Source organism: Esox lucius, chromosome 1 (genome assembly GCF_011004845.1).
Source record: "Esox lucius isolate fEsoLuc1 chromosome 1, fEsoLuc1.pri, whole genome shotgun sequence".
Taxonomy (NCBI): Eukaryota; Metazoa; Chordata; class Actinopteri; order Esociformes; family Esocidae; genus Esox; species Esox lucius.
The window spans coordinates 17513715-17538048 of record NC_047569.1 but is presented as its reverse complement, the minus strand read 5'-3'; the positions used below and the strand labels follow the sequence as shown (position 1 = coordinate 17538048).

General features: G+C 41.1%; 1 protein-coding gene across 2 annotated transcripts; it reads right to left on the bottom strand.

Moving 5' to 3' along the window:
• Positions 1 to 520: 520 nt before the first annotated feature.
• On the bottom strand, positions 521 to 20350 carry lgals9l3 (lectin, galactoside-binding, soluble, 9 (galectin 9)-like 3). Of its 2 annotated transcripts, none has more exons than XM_020050310.2 (8): positions 20332 to 20350; positions 10008 to 10096; positions 8893 to 9100; positions 7822 to 7941; positions 7556 to 7726; positions 5641 to 5729; positions 5216 to 5372; positions 521 to 2605 (listed from the first exon to the last, which is right to left on the bottom strand). In XM_020050310.2, exons 1-8 carry the CDS (start codon positions 20347 to 20349, stop codon positions 2459 to 2461), a joined length of 999 nt encoding a protein of 332 aa, XP_019905869.1. In that variant the 5' UTR covers position 20350; the 3' UTR covers positions 521 to 2458. The 2 variants fall into 2 exon arrangements, with proteins under 2 accessions (XP_019905869.1, XP_010871146.1); XM_010872844.4 differs by lacking the exon at positions 20332 to 20350 and adding an exon at positions 19280 to 19384.
• Positions 20351 to 24334: the final 3984 nt, after the last annotated feature.

Genomic DNA, 24334 nt, shown 5'->3' with positions numbered 1-24334 from the left:
CTTGTCTCTTCCCTGCCAAGTAAATATCTCATAAAAAAACAGAGCATAGCCTAACCTTTTAAAGTTGGTACTAAAATGTTCTAATTAATAAGGTTACTTTGCGTAATTTGGGCTAATGATTTGCACTAAAAAGCTGTCTTTATCTACTGTGGCTGCCCTCCTGCAGATCCTCACTTGACTGACTTGGGCCTGCCTTACTGTCATCAGAAACTGCCTGCAGGCCAGGAGGACAACATTTTAAATCTTATAATTTCAGTTAACCCTCTATACCTCTATAGAATTTCAAAACAATGTGAAATACAACATATTCATGAGAATGAATGGCTAAAATGTCTAAGAACTCCAAATTGTGTTAATTACAAGTTTGTTGCAATTTATAGATTAGAAATATCTTTCAAATGATGTATGAAATATTAAGAAATGTTTTTCATCATAGTTAATTTAATTTAAGAATCTATATCCTTCGTTGCTCCGTACAATAAAAAAAAAAAAACATGATTTCCTGCTATAAGAGGATGTCAAAAGTTTAGGTAGGCCTTTATTTGTTGTTTGCATAAACTTTTCACCACACAAATTTACTTGATATAATTATTTTTATAGTGGCTTACACGACAGTGAACATACTTCAGTCAATGTATACAGTACAATGGGTTAGATGATAAGATTAAACATTATTTCCTGACAACGATAAATTGTTTGATTTATCCAACCATTCTTTTTGTGTTCATTCATTATTTGCCTCTGTCCCCTCACCTAAATGCATAGTTATTGTCTCCACATTTTGCTGTATTTGCTAAGTGCAAAAGCCTTCTTGCCATTATTGTCAGACTAGCTATTCCCCTTAACAAATCTAATCTGCCAGATCTGGGAAAGTCAACAGGTATAGGATACTTACATTGTTTGGTTTTTGAAAAAACAAGGTGATTGTTTTTTGTCTCTTCATTGCCTTTATGTGGCATTTATACAGTCGATTCAGATCAGAAAATCACAGACTCAGCTCAGTCATAGATGGTATATATGATCACTATGGTAACCGGTTACCGCTCCTACAGGCACGATTGAGGCACCTACCAGCTCCTCATAGGACCCCGGCGACGCGTCACTCAGGAGTCGTAGCACACATACACAGAGAGTGAGTGTAAACACTGGTTAGTCCTCTGTTTTACCGATTTATTTCGCCTTTCGTAGCAATAGTGAGGGCGGGGGACGGATCGGGTCTCTATGAATATGGGGGGGTCATGTCCCCCCCGTCCCTAGTGCCATCTGCGCGCCTGGCATTATCCGATTACTATGACAACGCAATCTGTGTTTCTCAAATTGCAAGCAGAAAATCGCACAATAAGCTAAATACCCTTAAAAAAGATGTTGTACTCTGACAAATTTGTATAACAAAACGTTTTGATTATTGATGTTTTTTTTCTTGACAGAATCACTGGTCCACTGTACTTCTCAAGAAAGTCAAGTCTGGCATATCACAAAATAATTGTAAGGGATTACTTAAACTAACGGTTACGTTACTCGTTGCCATTGGTGCCAAACACTGGTGGCACCAGTAAAAAAATATATTTTTCCACTTACAGGGCCCAGTGCCAGTCGGCCACTAGGCCATGGCCGAGTAGTCCGGCTCTCACTTGGTGCCAAGCCACGGACTTTAGGACATAGGGCGGGGTTTGCAGATTGACATGTACGTGTGAAAACGCGGCATGTTGTTCTTTTTGAATGGCGATGTGTATCGTTTGCTTTAGGCATCTTGTAATGGTTGTCATCCTATCAAACAGATCCCTGAAAAAAATTATGAAAATTAAGCAACAGTACAGGGAAGCAAAGACTCGGTAACGGAAATAGTTGGAAAGACCGAATGTAGTACAAAACCATTGACTCAATAGAAAACCGGAGCACTGAGTCTGAGATGTAGCCTGCAGAATTTAGCATAAATCACCGGTGTAAACGCGATTATTCGGAATCATTTCAAAACAGATTTAGTCAACAAATATGAATGGATTATGCACATTATCGGAAAGACATTTCAAATTGCAATGTGCCTAACATTTTCTTTTTTTGAGAAGGTATGTTTATCAGTGTACAATACTACAGCCGTTATTTTTATTCTTCATTGTTCACTGCAATGGAGCTATTTAGTATTGAAGTCTGTACATATAGGTTGTTGAAAAAGCCTGGCCTAAACATTTGGAAGCACTTGCAATACAAAATTATTTCTTGATTTTTAAGAGATTCTTGATTAAAGAACTAAATGAAAATATAGTTTCTGATTATGGTATAATATTTGAGATGATAGGATTGGTCACTCATTGCTGTATAACGATTAATGATTAATAATGTTATATGCTGATGACTGACACTGACTATGGAATGCCTGACTATGGAATTATACGATAAAAAGGGCAGGTGACAAAATTAAGTATATTGGTCACCAAACCGATAGTTGTGACCCACAGCCTTAAAATATCACAGAGTTTAAACTGAGGTCTCCATTCACCTCCAGGACATTGATCTGCTGGAGGTGTTGTTGGCGGTGGTTGAAGGTGATCGTCTGATTCTCATTGACCACAATCCTGTAGCACTGAGTATCACAGTAAATAGACAGCTGAAAAGACAAAAGTAAGTTCAATAGGATTTGGTCTTTGATATAGAAAAAGAACAGCTGAATAAATAATGTGTCTAATGCAGTCGTTCCCAAACTAGAGGTTGCAGCCAATACTGTGCTTGTTTTACTGTCTATGAATGTGGTTCTTACCTTTTAACGGTATAAGCTACAACATAGTATTACTCCATCGCTGAAAGATATTACTCTCAGGAATAGAAATGGCGGAAATACTGTTATTGCACACACACACTGTACAAAGTATGCATTTCCAACTGAAATATGCTAACATATGGTGTTAGGACTACCCAACTCCACCAAAAATTTATCTAAAGTAGTTTCTTCGCATACATGTTTAAAGTCAATTTAGTGAAGGTTGAAGACATTGCTTGAGCTTAACTGAGAACCTCAAGCCAAATTAATTGGCTTTAAGTATTTAAAGAGTTGAATGATTTAGGTTCCTGCATTTTGAAGGAGTGATGAATCTGAAGCACCACCAACTATGGCAAGTGGAATCCAGTCACAAGAAATGGCAAAATAAAATTCTTATGAATGAAAATCTTCAAACAATTTTTTTTCCACAAACCCTCTCTCACTTGCCCAGGGCCCACTTTGTATCTCAAACCATATTTAAAATGGAACTGAGTGTCACTGAAGGTCTAGAATAAGAACAATATTCAAAATGCATAGGGTTTGAAAACCTGTTTATGGATTAGCCCAATGCTGGGCAGAGGACGATGAAATGCCCAGAACACCTGGGTTGGGGGGTTAGTGATTGAATATGGTTATTTTGCCAATTTGCCTCATCGTACTTTAGCAACTCTTTGTGGCAGCTTGGAAGCCTTTGAGCTCAATCAATGTAGAATGGATTGTGTGTTCATTCTGCCCATAATGATTCCTGTCTATATTTTGTTGTCAATCAAGCAGTGTGTTAAGAGGAACATATGTACTTCCGAGGACAATTCTCATCATTAAGAGTCCCAAATCGGTTGGGGGTTGCTGTGATGAAGCAGGGTCGTAATAATAAACTACAGTGGGGAGAACAAGTATTTGAAACACTGCCGATTTTGCAGGTTTTCCTACTTACAAAGCATGTAGAGGTCTGTAATTTTTATCATAGGTACACTTCAACTGTGAGAGCCGGAATCTAAAAATCAAAAAAACGGAAAATCACATTTTATGATTTTTAAATAATTAATTTGCATTTTATTGCATGACCTAAGTATTTGATCACCTACCAACCAGTAAGAATTCCGGCTCTCACAGACCTGTTCGTTTTTCTTTAAGAAGCCCTCCTCGTTACCAGTATAAAAGACACCTGTCCACATACTCCAACCTCTCCACAATGGCCAAGACCAGAGAGCTGTGTAAGGACATCAGGGATAAAATTGTAGACCTGGGATGGGCTACAGTACAATAGGCAAGAAGCTTGGTGAGAAGGCAACAACTGTTGGTGCAATTGTTAGAAAATGGAAGAAGTTCAAGATGATGGTCAATCTCCCTCGGTCTGGGGCTCCATGCAAGATCTCACCTCGTGGGGCATCAATGATCATGAGGAAGGTGAGGGATCAGCCCAGAACTACACGGCAGGACCTGGTCAATGACCTGAAGAGAGCTGGGACCACAGTCTCAAAGAAAACCATTAATAACACACTAAGCCGTCATGGATTAAAATCCTACAGTGCACGCAATGTCCCCTTGCTCAAGCCAGCGCATGTCCCGTCTGAAGTTTGCCAATGACCATCTGGATGATCCAGAGGAGGAATGGGAGAAGGTCATGTGGTCTGATGAGACCAAAATAGCTTTTTGGTCTAAACTCCACTCGCCGTGTTTGGAGGAAGAAGAAGGATGAGTACAACCCCAAGAACACCATCCCAACCGTGAAGCATGGAGATGGAAACATCATTCTTTGGGGATGCTTTTCTGCAAAGGGGACAGGACGACTGCACTGTATTGAGGGGAGGATGGATGGGGCCATGTATCCCGAGATCTTGGCCAACAACCAACTTCCCTCAGTAAGAGCATTGAAGATGGGTGGTGGCTGGGTCTTCCAGCATGACAACAACCCGAAACACACAGGCAGGGCAACTAAGGAGTGGCTCCGTAAGAAGCATCTCAAGGTCCTGGAGTGGCCTAGCCAGTCTCCAGACCTGAACCCAATAGAAAATCTTTGGAGGGAGCTCAAAGTCCGTATTGCCCAGCGACAGACCCGAAACCTAAAGGATCTGGAGAAGGTCTGTATGGAGAAGTGGGCCAAAATCCCTGCTGCAGTGTGTGCAAACCTGGTCAAGAACTAAAGGAAACATATGATCTCTGTAATTGCAAACAAAGGTTTCTGTACCAAATATTAAGTTCTGCTTTTCTGATGTATCAAACACTTATGTCATGCAATAAAATGCAAATTAATTACTTAAAAATCATACAATGTGATTTTCTGGATTTTTGTTTTAGATTCCGTCTCTCACAGTTGAAGAGTACCTATGATAAAATGTACAGACTTCTACGTGCTTTGTAAGTGGGAAAACCTGCAAAATCTAAATATCACAAAATTGGGGAGAAAATCTTTGGGGGAATAGATTCAAAATACATGGCTAGGATGTTGCCTATAGTTACCCTGAAGGGATGGCCCTTGTGGAAGGGCATTCCACCAGAGCGTTCCTCTTGTCCCCACTGGTCCCTCGATTTGTTGTTGCGTACAACTACATTCTCACCAAATCGGGGATTGTAGTGCAGTGCAATGTCAGAGTTGCACAGTAGGTTAACAGTGAACCTATAAGAAAACCAAAACAGAAGGTAAGCATTGTGGAGAAAGACACAGGAGAAATCCCTACACTATCTATAATGCACCTGTTCCTAAGGTACAATTTAAAGATACATAAGCAAAGCAATTCAAAAGAAGCAAACTAAAATTCCCCTAACCTGTTCCTCTAACCTGTTTTAAAGGGGCACCACAGTGAAAGATACTGTAAGTTTATACTGTACCTATGTATCGTCTTTACAGCAAAGTGTAATTAAAAACAGACAAAGCAGGATCAGACCTGTCTGCATTGGGGTTAATCACTCCCTGGATGTTGATGGTGCGTCCAATGCTGAGTCCACCATTGATCACATTCCTGTATGGGACAACCTGGATGCAAATGGAATATTGGAATGATTTCATTACAACTAATTAGAGTGATCAAAATGTTATTTATTTATTCACACCCCTATTTTACCAAGTTAATTCTGTCAACGGGTCACTGTATTTTTACTGAAATTCTGTCCCAGTCTGCCTAACTACAGTGACATGGATTGCAGACACAGAACAATAAAGTCCACTGAACATAATGGATGTATTAGCACTTTCAATATTACTAAACTGATTTTTTTCTGATAGGCTGAATTTAAAGGTGAGTTAAGTCAAAGGAAATGCCTGGTGGGTCCAGGGTCCTGAGGTATGACCTCTAAATCGACCCTTAACACCTCCAAAGTAAAGACTGCCAGCCTTCAGCCTGCTTTAGAGCTTCAATACATGCAAGCAGGTCTAGCTGTTTCTTGGCAAGTGATATGGAAACAGGAAGTGTCTCAGAATGTATCCTCTATTCTTTGCGAAATTGCTCATGCTCTGTCAACTTGGGTGGGGTTCTTTCCTAAGATTTGCAATTTTCAACTCTTTCCACAATTTCTCATTCGGATTGAGGTCTGGGCTTTGACTGGGCCACTTCAGTACATTGACCTTACTGATTCTAAGCCAATTTAATTGATCTTCTAAGCCAAGATTAATCTTCCAAGTCCCAGGTCTCTTGCAGAGTTCAGTAGACTTCCTGGATTTCTATGTACTTTGCTGCATAAAAACTGTGCTTTATCTTCACAAGCATTATATTTATATCATCAAATCATCTTCCACTTATCATAAGTGTCCCACAAACTGTAGCAAACAGTTCATTTGAGTGGTTTTCATTTTGCCACTCTCTAATAAAGGCCAATTTTGTGAATCACCAGGGCTATTGTCTCCCAGCTCATCCTTGGAAACCTGTAAATCCTTTAGAGGTGCCATAGGCCTCTTAGTAGTATTGCTGTCTAGTGAACTTCTTATCTGGATACTCCGTTTTTGAGGAGAGTCTGTGCTAGACAGATTCGCAGGGGGAATATTCATTCAATTGCCTAACAATATACTGTGCTCTGGGGGATATTCAATACATTGGCAATGCTCTTATATCCCATTCCTGATGGAATTCCAGATTTGCTTTCATTGTTCCTTTGTCGTCATGATGTAGTTTTTGTTAGGAATTGTACTAACCATCTGTGAGACCTTGCAGAGACAGGTGTATTTAACCTGAAACCATGTGAAACACCTTAACTGCACACAGGTGTACTCCATTCAGCTAATTACATAGACATTTTGTTGCACCACAGCTCATTCAGGTATGTCGTAGCAAAGAGGGTGATTACTTATGGAAGAAAAACATTGCTGATTTATATTTGTAAATAATTGAGACCAATTGGCAGACTTTATTTTTTTACTTTGACATTACATTGTGTGTTGATAATTTGCTCTAAACACCATTTTGATTTAATGTTAAATTGTAACAATAAAATGTGGGAAAGTCCAAGGGGGTGAATATTTTTCAGAGACACTGTATTGATTGATTGTGGCGATTATATACTATAAGGTCTTATTCTGGTGATATGATTGAAGAATGCATGCTGGCTCTTTGATATCATCACATAGAACCTACCGACACTGTATTTGCAAGCCTTTGGCAGCAGTGCTGGTGCCAAGGCCAGGAAAGGCAAATTTAGCACAACAGTTTGTAAGAAGATATCTGTATAGTTGGAAAATAAATTGAAACACGCCAAACTTGTCTTCATATAGATAAATACTTAAAATACATGCCTATGCTACCAATAATCAGTCACCAATCTGTCACCAATTGGAAACCTAGCTACTGATTCAGATTTAAATGTACTCACCAGAAGTCCTGGTTGTGCCATAAACCCTGGTTGCGCAGCATATCCTGGGTATCCAAATTGTGGAGGGAATGCTGGTTGTGCTGGAAATCCTGGTTGTCCCCCAAATCCCGGATAAGAAGGGACACCTGCTTGTGTTGGATATGCAAATTGTGCCTGATATCCAGGCTGTGGCTGAAAGGTGAGATACAAGAAATAACATCAATTTAGATTAGTTCAACTGTCATTATATCGTCTGTTGTCTATCTAATAAATTAGCTACTACTCACTGCAGGATTCTGAAAGGTGATGGAGGTCACCTCCACCTTTCCTTGAACTGAGATTGTGTCTACTACATGAATGGGCAAACGGTGCTTGTAGGTCATGAAGTGGTTCCCATTTACATTCAACTAAAAACAAACAAAAAAAGAGAGTAACATTATGCAGAGTTATTAATGAGCAACCATGGAACTTATGAGTAATTCACTCATTCACTCCATAAAGACTTGCAGTTAATTATTCCAAATTTCTGTTCAATTCATTTTCCAACCCAGGAATGGAAATACATTTAATTTCTGAACAACCTACTGTAAATAAATTAAATAACAATGTGAACTAAATTTAGATTATCATTGTTTTAAAAACAAAATATCAAACAAAACAACATTTGTATATACCATTTCTTTTTCCCTAATATGACAAAATTCTTCAGAGCACAGCGAAGAGCAAGCTGATACATTGGGTTTTTTCCCTGTGAGATCGACAAACTTTAGCACTGACTATACACTGCTGATTCTTTTGTTTTAAGGGAACACATACAGTGGGTATAGTGGGCTCTGGGATACATCTAATAGATGGAATGGCTGGGGCATCCCCAGGAGAGGGTTGAAGAGCTATGACCTAAACACTAAAGTTGGGGTGGGTGGGTGACCTGGAAGTAGAAATGTGTCTTCTATCCACTATAGTCGGGGAGGGTTTGGGTGACCTGGAAGTAGAAATGTGTCACCTAAACACTATAGTTGGGGTGGATTGGATGACCTGGAAGTAGAAATGTGTCTTCTATCCACTATAGTGGGGGAGGGTTTGGGTGACCTGGAAGTAGAAATGTGTCACCTAAACACTACAGTTGGGGTGGGTTGGGTAACCTGGAAGTAGAAATGTGTCTTCTATCCACTGTAGTCAGGGAGGGTTTGGGTAACCTGTAAGTAGAAATGTATTATCTATATACTACAGTCAGGGAGGGTTTGGGTAACCTGGAAGTAGAAATGTATTATCTATATACTACAGTCAGGGAGGGTTTGGATGACCTGGATGTAGAAATGTATTATTTATATACTACAGTCAGGGAGGGTTTGGGTGACCTGGAAGGCATCCTGTTGGACGATAATAATGAGAGTGAAGCTGAAGCCCTGTTGAAAGGGGGAAGGCTGCTTCCTCTCCTCTTCACCCCAGCTGGACTGCTTAAAGGTGTTGGTCACCACATAAGCAGGGTTTCTGTCAAAGCGTGGGTTAAAGTGAAGGGCAATGTCTGCTCCGGCCCTAGAACCACACTGCAAATTTACATGGAACCTGAGAGGGATAAAAATACAGGAGATTAAGTTAAAATGGCCCCTAAAATAAACAGTTCAGCAAACTTGACAGATAACAAAGCAGATCAAACATAAAATACAACCCTGTTTCCAAAGAAGTTGACACGCTGCATAAAATGCTAATAAACACAGAATGCAATGATGTGCAAATCACTTATCACTATATTTAATAGATAATAGTACAAAGACAACATATAAAATATATATATATTTTTTAAATACATGCCCATTTTAAATTTGATGCCAGCAACATATTTTAATGATATTATGTACTGTAGATGATGAGGTCCCCAAACTATTTATTTTTTTTATGTTGAGAAACGTTATTCTTAAATTGTTGCACTTTTCGCCCTTATAGTCTTTCACAGAGTGGTGAACCCCTCCCAATCCTCACTTCTGACAGGCCCATCTTCTCTGGAATTATGTTTTAATACCCAATCATGTTACTGACCTGTTGCCAGTTGACCTAATTAGTTGTGATATTCCACCAGGTTTAGTTTTTTAGCATTACACAACTTTTCCAGTCTTTTGTTGCCTCAGTCCCAACCTTTTTCAAGAAACAATATAAAAATACCTCAGTTTCAACATTTGATATGTTGTCTTTGTATTATTTTCTATTGAATTTAGGGCTGGTTACACAGAAACTCCATTGAGCTTGTTCTTTTAGTCCTAGACTGGGCTTAATCTGTGTCTGTGAAACCGGCCCATTGGGTTTAAATGATTTGCACATCATTGCATTCTATTTTGATTTACATTTTACGCATTATTTGGAAATAAGTTTGTAGTATTAATATCACTTGTTTCAGTAGGTCTACAGTGCATTCAGATTAAGGGAATGTAATACATCACATGACATTGATCATTATGTCAGTGATGGGTGATCTTACCTATCTGCCTCCTGGGGAACTTTCCCAGTAACAGTGATGGTTTTCATCACCTGAAGACCACCTTGGATCAAGTCAGTGAAAGGGAGTCTCTGGAACAGATGTCAAACATTTAGATGATTATATCAACTGAATAAAAAAAAAAAGAGTGATCATGTGGGCTGGAGATGACTTTTTCCTCTTCAAAGTCCCCTGACCACCCCTGACTAAATTCCTCTGAAATACTGAAAGATGGCTGTTGCACACAGCCACAGAGACACACGCAACCACACTGACTAAAAGAGAGAAGCTAGTTTACCACACTTAAACAGGTGTTGCATTTTCAATTTCCTTTTTGGTAGGTAAGGAGTTAGCTAGCAATATTACTATTTTTGAACAATAAATGCTACCATACACAACAATGACCCAGTGCTTCATCCAAAATGACCATTCCTACTGTACTGTGCCAATTCTGACCCTAGGAATATTTTAAGATAGTGAAATTATATGTTCTAATTTTTTTTTTTAAATGATGGTCTCCTTTACCTTAAAACCACATATTGGTTATAAAAAGGGTATTAAATGCATTGTGAAGACTTTTTGCAGCTGAATGTAGGTCATCTTGGCATGTCCAAGGTGCTACTCACCAAATTCAACAAATGTGAAATTTAAGGCATAAAATAATGAAATATTAAAAGCCTTCCTTTGCTGTTTTTCACATCCATAATGTATTAAATTTGTCTACTTATTACTTTGTGACAATGAAATTACTTTACACCCTGTTAGCTTGTATTAGTTTCCTTTAATTGATAAGCCTATCATCATGTTTTAGGGGGAAAAACAACAGCTCGAAAATATTGGTTCAATAAATTTTTCAGTGTTTAATGGTTATAACAGACATTTTATGCCTGTATCCCTCACCAAACTGTAATTGTCAATAATGATCTATTTTTGTCAATAATCAGTTAATGAATCCGGCTAACGCCATCCAATCCAATCCAATCCAATGGAAGTAGAGTCTTTCATAAACAAGAGACGTGTTCCTTGTTGGACCATCGTTGTACTGCAATGGCATAGGAAATATTTTCGCTCTATTTGAAACGTTCTGCTACCAACTTATGGCGTCACATCAGTCTCAAAACTCATGTGCACACAAGCTAGAGTTGAGAGAGCAGAAACACAAGCTGCGCATGCAGAGGACCAAACTTGCGCGCACACCGGTGCCACAGTCGAGAGAGCATGCAGGTACCCTGTATGTGCGTTTGTGTTTCTCCCCTCCTGCCATTTCCCCAGGTGTCCCTTATGTTCCTGATTGTGCTCCACCTGGTAGTCATGAGTGCATCGCCTGACTGCTGAGGTGGACCAATCAGTGGACACCCTCCCTAATTGTACCACCTGTTCCTTTTTTCCTGTACTCAATCACATCACACATCCCCTAGTTTAAAAACCCAGTCAGTTGGTTCTCCCAGAGAGACTTTTTTGCTTTACCCCACATGGACATAGACACTCTTGAGATACATACCCTTCTGATAGACAGACACTTTGTTCATTCATACATCACTTAATTTAGGACATCTCACTTATTTCTGTTTCATCTATGTATTGCTGTGGTGTTGTCTAGTCAATTGTTTGCTGTTTAGTCCTTGTTCAACCAGTGGTTTTGTTTGTTCCTGTGTCCCTGGGAAAAGTTAATTTTTTTAGTAAGTCACCCTTGGGCATACACAACCCATAGGAATACTTTGTCTAAAAACACTAGTTAGAACTGAGCAGACCACCGACTGTATTTTTGTATTGGTTAGTAGTCAGCTAAGCGGTTCTTGAGGCAGGCAAGTTCAGTTTAGGGGTGTTTGGACTATATTATTTCATTTCTTGTGTCCAACTCAGCCCCTTTCCCTACACCTTTACCGTGTGTTTATAATAAACGTTTTATGTTTGACAGTAACTTTGGTTGTCTGTGTCTGTTCTCAGTGTTCATTTACACTACACTATTTTGCATGAGTTTTATGTTACGGGTCTCTGTACCATCCACCCTAGACTGCTAGAGCCACAGGGTTCGTTGAGTGACATTGAGAGAGCAAAACCACAAGCCGCATGAGTGAAGGACCAGTCCCGCGAGAGTATAAACATTGTGAGCACAGACATTGTTGCATGGAATTTCTCTGCGACTTCTCTAAGTTCACCTGCGCCTTCTCGAAACGCCCTGCTCTCCAGTGATTGGTCGTTCGCGAACGAATGTCTCTTTTTGGTGAACGATGAGAGCCGATTCACAAGTGAAAAAGAGCTGTTCATTTGGCTCTTAAATACGTTTGAGGCAAGTTTTGTTAAAAGACGACATTTACAAAAGGCATTTGCCGTAAACCACAATTGTTAAAATAAACTTGTTGTACAAAATGGTGCCGACTGTTAATACTTTTTTTTGAACAAAAATATAATTCCAAAGGAATAGCCTGAACCGTGAACCCATTAAGGAAGACGTAACCCTTGTGTAATGAATGGGTGTAGTGTTGCGGGAGCAAGGAACCAGCTGCAGGCAGAGGTAGTCGGTGTGGATATTTTAATTGAACAAACAAAAGAAAAGGGCTGACGTCTCCGGTTGGATCCTGTGCGTCAACGGCGGCGGGTGATCAAGGTCCCGAGCTCTCTGGAGTCGGACCTTGTGTACTAGAGAGACCCACGCAGTCTGCTACGTGGGGTTCCCATGGGCAGAGTGTCGGTTCGGGTCCCGGTATTTACGGACGCATCCCTGACGGGCTGAAGCAGGACACAGTCAAAGGGATGTGGTCTCCGTCGGAGCGCCGCATCAACTGGCTGGAGTTGGACACAATCAGGCGCGTGCTGCTGCACCGACCCTGGTGTGGTCAGACAACCGCACAGCGGTTGCATACGTAAACAGGCAGGGCGGGGTCAGGTCTCTGCCCCTCCACCTTTTGGCAGTGCAGATCTGGGAATGGGCACAGGTGCACCTAAGGTCTCTGAAGGCTCTTCACATTCCCGGAGAGCTAAATATGGGTGCGGACTTGCTGTCTCCGGGAGGTCCCCGGGACAACGATTGGCATCTTCATCCCGACATTGTAGTCGAGGTCTGGAGACGTTTCGGGAAGGTACAGCTGGATCTGTTCGCGTCACAGGAGGACGTGCACTGCTCCCTGTGGTTTTCTCTTCGTGCGCAGGACAGGCCACCGTTGGACGTGGACGCGTTGGCTCACCGGCCGTGGCCGAGAGTACTGCTGTATGCGTTTCCCCCTCTCCAGTGTATTCTCCCTGTCATGTTATGGGTGCGGACGGAGGGGCTGTCGCTCATCCTGATCGCCCCTTTTCACCCGGGTGCCCTGTGGTTGTGTGGAGGCGGCCCAGATGGTGGACGCCATGGCCGATCCCTCACTGTCATGAGGTGTTGACACAGGCGAACGGCTCAATCGGGGCATTCCCTGTGTTGGGCCACCCTTTACGGGCTTGGCTCCTGAGAGGGCCTGGCATCTGCGGCAAGGACTGACTGAAAAGGTAGTTGCAACCATTCAGGGTGTGAGGGCGCCCTCCACATCGGCTAGCTATGCTGGCCGTTGGAGGATCTTTGCCCACTGGTGCGAGGACGCGGGGGTAGACCCCCTGTGTTGTGACGTGGGCAGTGTCCTGTCATTCCTGCAGGGTCTGTTTGATCAGCAAAGATCCCCTGGCACGCTGAAAGTATACGCACATGCAATCTCGGCGTGTCATGAAGGTTTCACTGGAGTGTCTGTGTTTAGTCATCCCTTGGTGAAACGGTTTCTGGCCGGGTCCCGCCGTCTCCGGCCGGTGGCCCGGCGGACGTTGCCACAGTGGGATTTGGCCTTGGTTCTGGAGGCGCTGTGCAATGTGCCGTTCAAACCTATTGATCAGTTACCGTTGAGAATGCTATCCCTTAAGACGGCACTCTTGTTGGCTCTGGCCTCTGCTAAGAGGTTCAGTGACCTTTGTGCGCTGTCGACACAGCCTGGCTGTCTCTCCATCAACGGCGATGGCAGCAGGGCTATGTTGCTCCCTAACCCGGCCTTTCTGTCTAAGTTGAACAAGTCATCGTTTCATTCCATGAAGATGGCATCCCCCCCCCCCCCCCCCCCCCATGCGGGAGCGAGGGAGGAGAGGTTGCATCGTCTGTGCTCGGTGCGTGCTTTGGCACAGTATGTTCACTGGTTGTGTGAGGCGATTGATCTTGCCTACTGGTCACGTGGCACTCCCATGCCTAGGGGGTTTGGGGCACACTCCACGCGTGGGGTGGTGGCCTCGGCCACCCTGTTCAGGGGCGTGGGGGTGGAAGACATTTGCGCTGCGTTACTTGCGTGACATGGCTGTGGCTACGTTGGCTCACTCTGTGCTCGGTGTGGCTGAGGCTGGAGTGGGAGTTACGTCCCTTGAGCGGCTGGGATGGTGCATTTGACATGGTTCTGTCTGATGCTCCAGTTTGCCTGTGCAGCTTTTTGGCTTGTGCGCAGTGTTTTTTGGGCTGGCCCCGGACGCTCCAATTCAGTTTTTGCCGTATGTGCATTTGTTTGAGGCTGTTTATCAGTGCGCAAACATGTGTGCCAATGGTTGAGCAGGATGGAAGCAGTTCGGTGGCGTGGTTGGTATTCCGTGCCTGAACCATCCTGTTGGACACTTGTCTCGTTGGTGAGGTTGTTGACCGGCAGGAAGTACATCTTCGGCTTGCTAGTTTTGCCGTAAACCAATAGGAGCGAAGCCCCTATGGGCAAAGCTTCACGAAGTAAAATGATAGTTACTTTTGTAACTCTAGTTCTATGAGTGGAGCGTCGCCCATAGGGTTCATGCCCTGACCATACTCTGACTGCTTTTTTCATAAAGAAAGGTATGTTGGGAGACTGAGCAGTGTGAGAACCTCTTTTATAGCCATGGGGCAGATGGCCATGAGAGGTGTGATTTGCATATTAACATTTTCAGTGACTGCCTATTGGCAGAGGGGTAAACCAATAGGAGCGAAGCCCTTATGGGCGACTAACTATTGCATGTGCGTATAACTATCGGTGTCAAGTGAGAGCAGGGGGGGTTCAAGAAGGCACAGGTCAATTTTGAGAAGTTGCTGAGAAATTGTACGCCATGCTCTCACACTTCGCTCACGCGGCTTGTGTTTCTGCTCTCTCGACTGAATTTTATCTTCTCGAAGTGGCACCAGGTGTGCACGCAAGTTTGATCCTCTGCACGCGCAGCTTGTGTTTCTGTTCTCTTGAATCAATTTATTGTTCTCGAAGTGGCAAATGCATGTGCGTGAGTTTTGAGACTGATGTGACGCCATTCCAACTAGAGGAAAAGCTAATTATAGCGGATTGGTGGATGGTGGAAATTGTTGGTGACTCTGGTCAGTTTTATAAGTTAGGTATGCGTTGTGAATGTGCTGTGTTTATTTAGCATTGATGTTTGTTTTATATGGCAGCACCACAGAAATACGTTGCCTGCTAGCATAGTGCTCATTATAACCTGTGTTTTTGCCTGACCGCGTTAGCGGAACCGGCCTAGAAGAGCAATTGTCTCTGTCTGACCGACTTAAATAGTGTAGTGGTTAGAGAATCGGATCTGCAAGCTATAGGTTCCGTGATTGATTCTCCTCACAGTCAAAACAATGTATGCATTTAGATTTGTTCAGGATTGACAAAAACGTGGGTGGCTACTACATTCAGTAGCCACGTTATATATAGTAAGCCTAAACAAACTGTTTTTGGTTATACAGTATTGGGACTATTTCTTGGGGATTTTTTAAGTACGCATCCAGGCATGCTTTTTGGGTCAGGATTGACAAAAACATAGCTTCCTACAACAATCAGTAGCTATGTTATAGTAAGCCTCAACTGAAACTGTTTATGGTTATACAGTATTTCGACTATTTCTAGTGGATTCCACGATTCTCTCGTCTTTTCACTTGACGAAAAAGTCAGTTATCGTCACCTATATTGATACAGTAGTTATTGTATCAATGTAATTCATAAATAGCTAATTATCTGTTGAATTGGCCAGTGGCAAAAGCCATACTGTTCATAGATGCTATTTGTGGTGGGGGAAAACTTAATACGAAATGTTACTCAGTTTAACACAGTGGTTAATGGTGTCTAAAGAAATATTCAAACTTGACATGTTAATGAGTGACAGAATATAATGTCAAGAGGCTATACTGACATTCGCCAGATGTATAGCTTGGTGGCATACTTAAAAACACCCTTTCACGTGGGCGATCTAGGTTTGAATCTCATGGGGCAACAACGATCAACGCTTTTTATTGCGGGTCGGCTGAACTAGGCTTGCCTGGTTTCTTGTTATTTTGCCCATGAGTGAGGAGTTTTTTTGGTTGGTTTCATGTTAAATTAAAAGTTCAGAGTTTGCAAGGGGAGATAGCCTCTGATTGGCCGTCACGTTTTCACATTTCAACCAATCTGAGTATATTCTGGAACACCAGTGTTTATACTTGATAGTGATGCTTTGCAGAAGAAAAACTGGTCTCGGTATGGTCGGCTTCTCCTACCCGCTGTATGTGGTCTCAGGACACTACGCAGACTATTTTACGAAAATCCATGGCACCCGATTTTGTATATGTGACATTACAATGTATGATACATTACCAAAACATATGATTTGCCTAAAACATAACATATCTTACGAACACTATTACAATGAATGAAATGTTACGAGCGCTATTCAAACGTAAAATAACATACGAACCCCAGACAAACGTATGATATTTGCGAACACTATGAAAACATCAATAATGACACATTTTTAAAACAACTTCTACTTGTGTTTCGAACCAGCGGCATTTGGATTAAAAGCCAGTAACCATACCCTTTGCCCCACACCAGATATGTAGATTAAGGCTGAGTAACAGCAACACCAAGGTCGCTAGAATATGTAATGAATGCATTTTTATGGTAAAGTTAGGTTAATGTTGGGCCTCACAGCGCTGGGTTTAAGGTTAGGGTTAAGTTAAGATATCACAGCACTGTGGTTAAGGTTTGGGCTACAGTTAGGAAACAAAAAAGGTTAGGTTAAGGTTTGGTTAGGTCTTAGAGCACTGAGGTTAAGGTTTGGGCTACGGTTAGGAAACAAAAAAGGTTAGGTTAAGGTTTGGTTAGGTCTTACAGCTCTGGAGTTCGGGTTTGGGTTAAGGTTAAGTATCACAGCACTGGGGTTAAGGTTTGGGTTAGGATTACAAAGACATTCACTTCTAACATATTTATGTTGTGACACCACTACTCGTCTTTGTCAGCCACAGGTTCCTGTCTGGAGCAATGGGTAGCATATCTGTCTGGGAAACGGAAAGTCTCCGGTTTGAAATATGATTTACTGTATATTTTTCTCGATTCAGACTCTTAAAATTTTTTTACTTAACGTAATATATCTTTCGAAATCGCCTGGCTAAAATGTACGTAAAATAGCCTGCGTAATCCTTCTGAGATCAGATTGACCCGCTCGTGCCTCAGTTGTTGATACTATACCAAACCTAGACCCAGGGACGTCGCTAGGCATATTTTAGGGGGGCTTTAGTTGCTAGATTTACATTTGCATGATTCCAAATATCAAGTTGTTTACAAATATGCACATTTTTATACAACTACAAAAGTAATTATAAGTTTAAGAATTGTCATTTCCATTATATTAATGTTAGGGTCTGTTACTTTTCTCTAGGACAATTTGTTGGATAACCTGCGGGATATTTTTCATGCATGATTCCTGCAGGATCTCTTTCCTGAAGGACAAACTTCAGGATTCCAGGATCCCGCATGAACTGTCCTACAGGGAAGTGGCCCCAAAATCCAGTAGGACAACCAGCAGGATTCATGTGTGACTTGTAAGGCTTGTCCAACAGGGCAAGAGATTCCTGCAAAACGACAGCAACATCTGTGATTGGTAATACGCGAGGGTAAAAATTACGTAGCCTGTACGTAGTCAAAATTGTTAACTTCTTCCCTGAATCGCGCAGCTCAGGCTTCCGCTGCACAAATCGCATGTCGACGCTAAATATCGATTTGAAATTAATAGGAGCTGGGCGCTTGGCTTTGGTAGGTGTATCATGAACTTTAGGTCAGTGCTGGTGCTGCCATCTTTACATGCTTTTGTTGCCAGTTGCTACTGGAGAAAATGAACTCTACGTAAAACTTCATTGGGATACTGGTGGAATTGAGTAAAGCATTATTTATTTGAAAAATGATATAATAGGGATTACTACAATTAACTAACGCGTTACCTGGCCGTATACATTGTAAAATGACTACTGCTACCCCCAACACATACAATGTATTAGTAATGGCCTCCATGGTTACTGTCCGGGACAAAACACTGGTGCTTGTCTGTGAATGACAAGCCCAAAGATGATAAATTGTGGTATGTTAACTACTTAAGAGAAGTCAAATACACAACACGAAATGGTTGGCGAGAGGTTGGTCTGCGGTGATGCTGTAGATGTCTCGTTCACGCACAATATTTATTTTCTATTTTTCTTTGGCTTCCCCAAGTTCGCATACTTTGATCGACTGTGATGGATCACGTTACCGCACTCCTATTTTCCATTTTCGTCAAAGAGAACATTTTGTAGTACGGGAGCACTCCGACCAATGTTTTTGGCATTGGTCGGAGTTTCATAGAAGTGCTATAGAAGTTCTATTAATTATTATCTACGCTCTAGGCTAGACGATATGGGAAACCAAAATATTTGGGCCTTAAAAACGACATGCATTTAAATGTACACAATTTTCCTCATAGATACAGTATTAATAATGATTAGCATTTATTCATTATTGAAGTTAATGACTGCTCTCAATATTTTTCTCAACATCTGTACATTTCCGGATCACCCAAACGTCTGTAGAGTTATAGCCTATGCAAAGCAAGGGTCTAAAAGTAACAGTAAATATAAAAGTAAAGATAACAGAACTTACCGTTCATATAAATGAAAAAAGCTATTGACATTCAATATTCGGACTCACTGAGATAAGAAATTGCTTTACCCCATCTGAGAAGCGGAATAGCTACGACGTGTCGGGCTACAAGTTTACAGTAGGTTGACCTAACGGTAATTAGGAGACATTTGCTGTAAAAACAAATGCTTCAATTCGCACAATTGCACATATTCGAACTATTCTAATAATAATTCTAATTATAATAATAAATATAATAATAATGAATATGTGTTTCTACCGATTCTACTTTTAGAATTAAAGATGACATCTAAGACCCAATAACAGGGACAATAAATGTCAGTGAAGCTAATTTAACCTAAATACCTAGCAGCATAAATGTTCAAATAAATGTAATAAGATTACCGGGTTATAAAATGCCATTTCAAACGAAGCGTCTCTGTTAATCTAGTTGCTCAAATCTCTTCACAGGCTTTGACGAGTGATAGAACTTTTAGTTTTAGTTTCGTTTTCATTGTTAAAAACCGTTTCCCCCCATAGACAAGGAAATGAGGAAACAGTGAAATATTTAACTATGCCCTGGTTAAACTATCTGCTGTATCCTTCAGAGGGAAGTGTCACTTATTGCACAGCCTTTGGTTTGGTTTCCCAATTAAGCACCTTCACAGTTTTAGAGAAGTATTTGAAACTTAAATTTCAATAGCATTCTCTGCATGTGACTGAGACATATCATTTTGATGCCAAATTATTTCCTACATAGAGCTACATGTTGCACAGACTTTAGTTTTTGGATTTTCTTACAAATATTTCTAAAATTACATATAAGTGACAAGTAACACTTGGAAATGCAATAGCTCCCTTATCACATGACCTAGATGTTTCAATCACTGGTCTGTTTTTCAGAGGTCACACATTGCACAGCTTTGGGTTTCCCAGTTAACCCTGTTAAGTATTTTAAACTTAAAAATCTTAATAGCTTTCCCAGCATGTGACGAAGATATAACATTTTTATTCTAGATTATCCTCTACATAGAACCATTGTGAGGCCAGCAGTCAAGTCTTGGTCAATCCCTGTTCCAGCACCTCCTGAACACAGCCTTCCCAAGCCCCTGCACCCAGCTCCCGCCCCCGCACCTCACTTTCCCAATCCCGCGAACACACCTCACTTTCCCAATCCCGCAAACACTCCTCACCTGTTTCACATCAGCCCCATTATTTTGTTTGATTCAATGGATCTTCTTCTTTGTGAGGCATTGTATGTTTTGACTGCATACTGAGTCTTTGTCAGTGAGTTTTTCCAAAGTATTTTTTGATGTACCGTGTATAACCTTTTTTTCATAGTCCTTAGTCTACAAGTTCTGTCTTAGCCCTTGTGTACCTTTACCTGTGTGCCTTTTTTAAATACTGGATCTTGACCTTTGCTTGTACCTTTGTTCAAATAAATGAAATAAGCATACCGGGTTATAAAATGCCATTTCAAACAAAGCGTATCTGTTTATCTAGTTGCTCAAATATCTCCTCAGGGTTCACAGGCTTTGACAAGTGCTAGAATTTAGGATTTTTGTTTCGTTTTCAATGTTAAAACAGTTTTAGACTTGGAAATGAGGAAGCAGTGAAATATTTAACTATGCCCTGGTTAAACTATCTGCTTTATACTTCAGAGGGAAGTGTCACTTATTGCACAGCCTTTGGTTTGGTTTCCCAGTTAAGCACCTTCACAGTTTTAGAGAAGTATTTGAAACATAAATTTCAATAGCATTCTCTGCATGTCCTTAGTCTACATGTTCTGTCTTAGACCTTGTGTAACTTGACCTGTGTGCCTTTTTTAAATACTGGATCTTGACCTTTGCTTGTACCTTTGACCGCTCTGTTTGCCTGCTCCTTCTAAATAAAGTACTTCTCTCTCCGCGATTGGAACCAAACAACCTGTTTGCCTAGTAGTGCTTACAGCTGCATGTTGCACAGCTTTTATTTTTCTCAAAGAATTATTCCAGATTTTTCAAAAAATACATATATGATAAAATCGATTAGGAAGTCAATAGCTCCTTGATCACTTAACCTATATGGTTCAAGTCACTGTTCTATTATTCAGAGGGAAGGGTCAGACATTGCACAGCCTTTTATTGCCCAGTTATGCCCCTACTCAATTTATGAGAAATATTTAAAACTTTACATTCTCAATTGCTTTCTCAAAAGATATGACCAAGACATATAGTTTTAATGCTAAATTATTTCCTATGTATAGCCGCATGTTGCACAGCCTTTAGTTTTCAGAATTCTTTCCCCAAATTTTTCTAAAATTACATATAAAGGAGAACACCACAAATTCAATAGCTCCCTGAACACCTGACCTATATGCTTCATATCACTGTTCTATTCTTCAGAGGGAAGGGTCACATATTGCACAGCCTTGGATTCAGTTAAGCCCCTACACAATTTTATATAAATATTTGAAACATTAATATTCAGCTTGTGTCTAAGACATTCATTTCCTACGTAGAGTCGCATGTTGCGCAGCCTTTAGTACTCACAAATAATTATTCCAGATTTTTCAAAAAATATATACAAATACACACAAAAAATGAAGGGAACACATAATCATCACAGTATAACACCAAGTCAATTAAACTTCAGGGACATCAATCTGCCCAGTTAGGAAGCATAAGCGATTGTGACTCTGTCACCTGTTTTGGTGCAAATGAAAGTGACAACAGTTCCACTGGAGAGGTAACAGCAAAACAAGCCCTAAAAAGGGAATAGTTTTGCAGGTAGTGGCCACAGACAATTGCTCTCTCCTTATCCTTCCTGACTGATTCTTCTCTGGTTTTGCATTTTGCTAGTGTCCTTGTCACTACTGCTAGCATGAGGTGGTACCTCCAGCCCATTCAGGTTGCTAAGGTAGTCCAGCTCCTCCAGGATGGCACATCCATACATGCCATCGCAAGAAGGTTTGCTGTGTCTCCCAGTACAGTCTCAAGGGCATGGAGATACCAGGATATGGGCTATTACACAAGGAGAGCTGGACATGGCCTTAGAAGGGCATCAACCCAGCAGCAGGACTGGTATCTGCTCCTTTGTGCGAGGAGGAACACAAGGAGCACTACCAGAGTCCTACAAAATGACCTCCAGCGGGCTACTGGTGTGCATGTTTGTGACCACACTGTCAGAAAGAGACTCCATGAGGTTGGCATGTGGGCCCAACATCCTCAAATGGGTTCTGTGTTCACAGCCCAGCCATGTGCAGCTAGATTGGTATTCGCCAGAGAGCACCAGAATTGGCAGGTCCAGCATTGGCGTCCCTTTCTCTTCACAGATGAGCAGGTTCACACTGAGCACATGTGACAGACGTGAGAGTCTGGATCCACCGTGGTGAACGTTATGCTTACATACATATGCAGCTTGTCACTGTGTTCAAATCCAGGTCCTGTCACAGCAACAAATCCAAGTCCTGTCTGAGCGTCAAGCTGAGGGTGATGCAAATTGGCTCAGTAATGCAGTGGGGTGTACGGGTTAACTGGTTGTATTCTAGCAACTCATTGTGTCAGTTTGGTCGCCTACCGTCTCAATTATAGTTGTTGGCCGGGTGTTGCTCTCTCCTATTGAGGAGGTTCCAGGAAATACTTCTAGTTTGAGCAAGCAGTGTGATAAGATGCAGATTTGCTTTGCAAGATGTGCATCAGAGTACACATGTTTTATGGACTCCCAAACTGTTGGGTATTTTTGCAATGTGTTTTAATAACTGATGAATTTTATGCTCCATGAAATAATCTCTTGGCTCTCACAAACCTTCTGTCATTAATCGACAGGTAAGTGTCATCATAACATGCAGCACTTTGGCCTTAAGGTTAAAGCAACATAGCTGTCTCCGCCTGTGCCATGCCGGTCGCTGCAGTTCTATGTCCTGTATGTTTTTGTTCTGTTTTCTGTTTCTTTGTTCAGTTTGGTCTTATCAGTATAACTGCTTTCACCTGTGTGTCGTTTGCCCCCTTATGTCCATATTTAAATGCCTCCTGTCCTAGTGCTTCGTGTCAGTCATTGTTTCCCACCTATGGCTGCTTTTCTTGTGATGGTGCCATTTTGGGTCTTTTGTTTTGCCAAGTCTGTTTATTAAAATATTATTTGTTCAAGAAACCTCTGTGGGGACTGTGTACTGGAACCACCTCCACTTGTGACAAAAGCGGCATATCCATTGTTGGAATATTTAATGGAAAATGTATCTCCATTAATATCTTACTGTGGGATGCTCATAGTAGCTAGTCAAATTTGCATCCTTCAGGAACATTAACATCAGTTTGCATGCATGCCATTACGCTAGCAAGAAAAAACCTGTTGGGTTGGCAGGCAACATTTTTACTCACACCCACCTTTTCTATCCTTGTGGGGAACTGAGACCTAAAACTGACCCAGAATTCCATGTTCCCTAAACCAAATTTTTATCCTAAACTTGACCATTCCCTTACCTTAACCACAATAAACTAACTTTTATGCCTAAACTTAAAAGAGCCATAAATCCTAAACCTAACTGGTTCATAAACCTGAATGTAATCCAAATACTAACACTATGCCAATTGTATGTTTTCCCTAAACCTAACCTTGTGTCTATAAAGACAATAGCTATATATAACTTTGCTAGTGCAGTGTGTTCCATTACCTCATGTTCAAGGTACACCTCTTATTTTTTCTCAGTTTCAAATATTTATCAAATACATTGAATAACACAGCGTCATCCTGCACATTGAAATGCTTGTTACATGGCAGCTGACATCTACATAGTAAAATATATAAAGCAGAAATATGGCCAAAAGCTATAATATACATAAAACAGTAAAATAGCAGCAATTTAAAAAGTGTACTGTAGCAATATGGGTTTCTCTAGAGTATACCTCTTAGATCCTCTCTCCTGCAATTTATTAACAGCTCACTATCCATTAGGAGCTAGACATCAACAAACAAGTGTGGTGTGTTTCGGGATGCTGGCTTTCTAGGCAGAGTTGCAAGGAAAAATCCATATCTCAGATTGGCCAATAAAAAGAAAAGATTAAAATGGGCAAAAGAACAGACACTGGACAGAGTAAAATAAAAAGGCCAGCATCCCAGAGTCGCCTCTTTCAGTTGAGGACCTGTGAGGTGTCTGTTTCTCAAACTAGACACTAATGCATTTATCCTCTTGCTCAGTTGTGCACAGGGGCCTCCTACTCCTCGTTCTATTCTGGTTAGAGCCAGTTTGTGCTGTTCTGTGAAGGAAGTAGTTCACAGCGTTGTACGAGATCTTCAGTTTCCTGGCAATTTCTTGCATGGAATAGCACTAATTTCTCAGAACAATAGACAGACAAGTTTCAGAAGAAAGTTCTTTGGTTCTGGCCATTTTGAGCTTGTAATCAAACCCAAATTTACCTTTGTTTTTATTGAGGTTATTCTCCAGATTATGCTAGATTGACCATATACATTTTTATACCATAC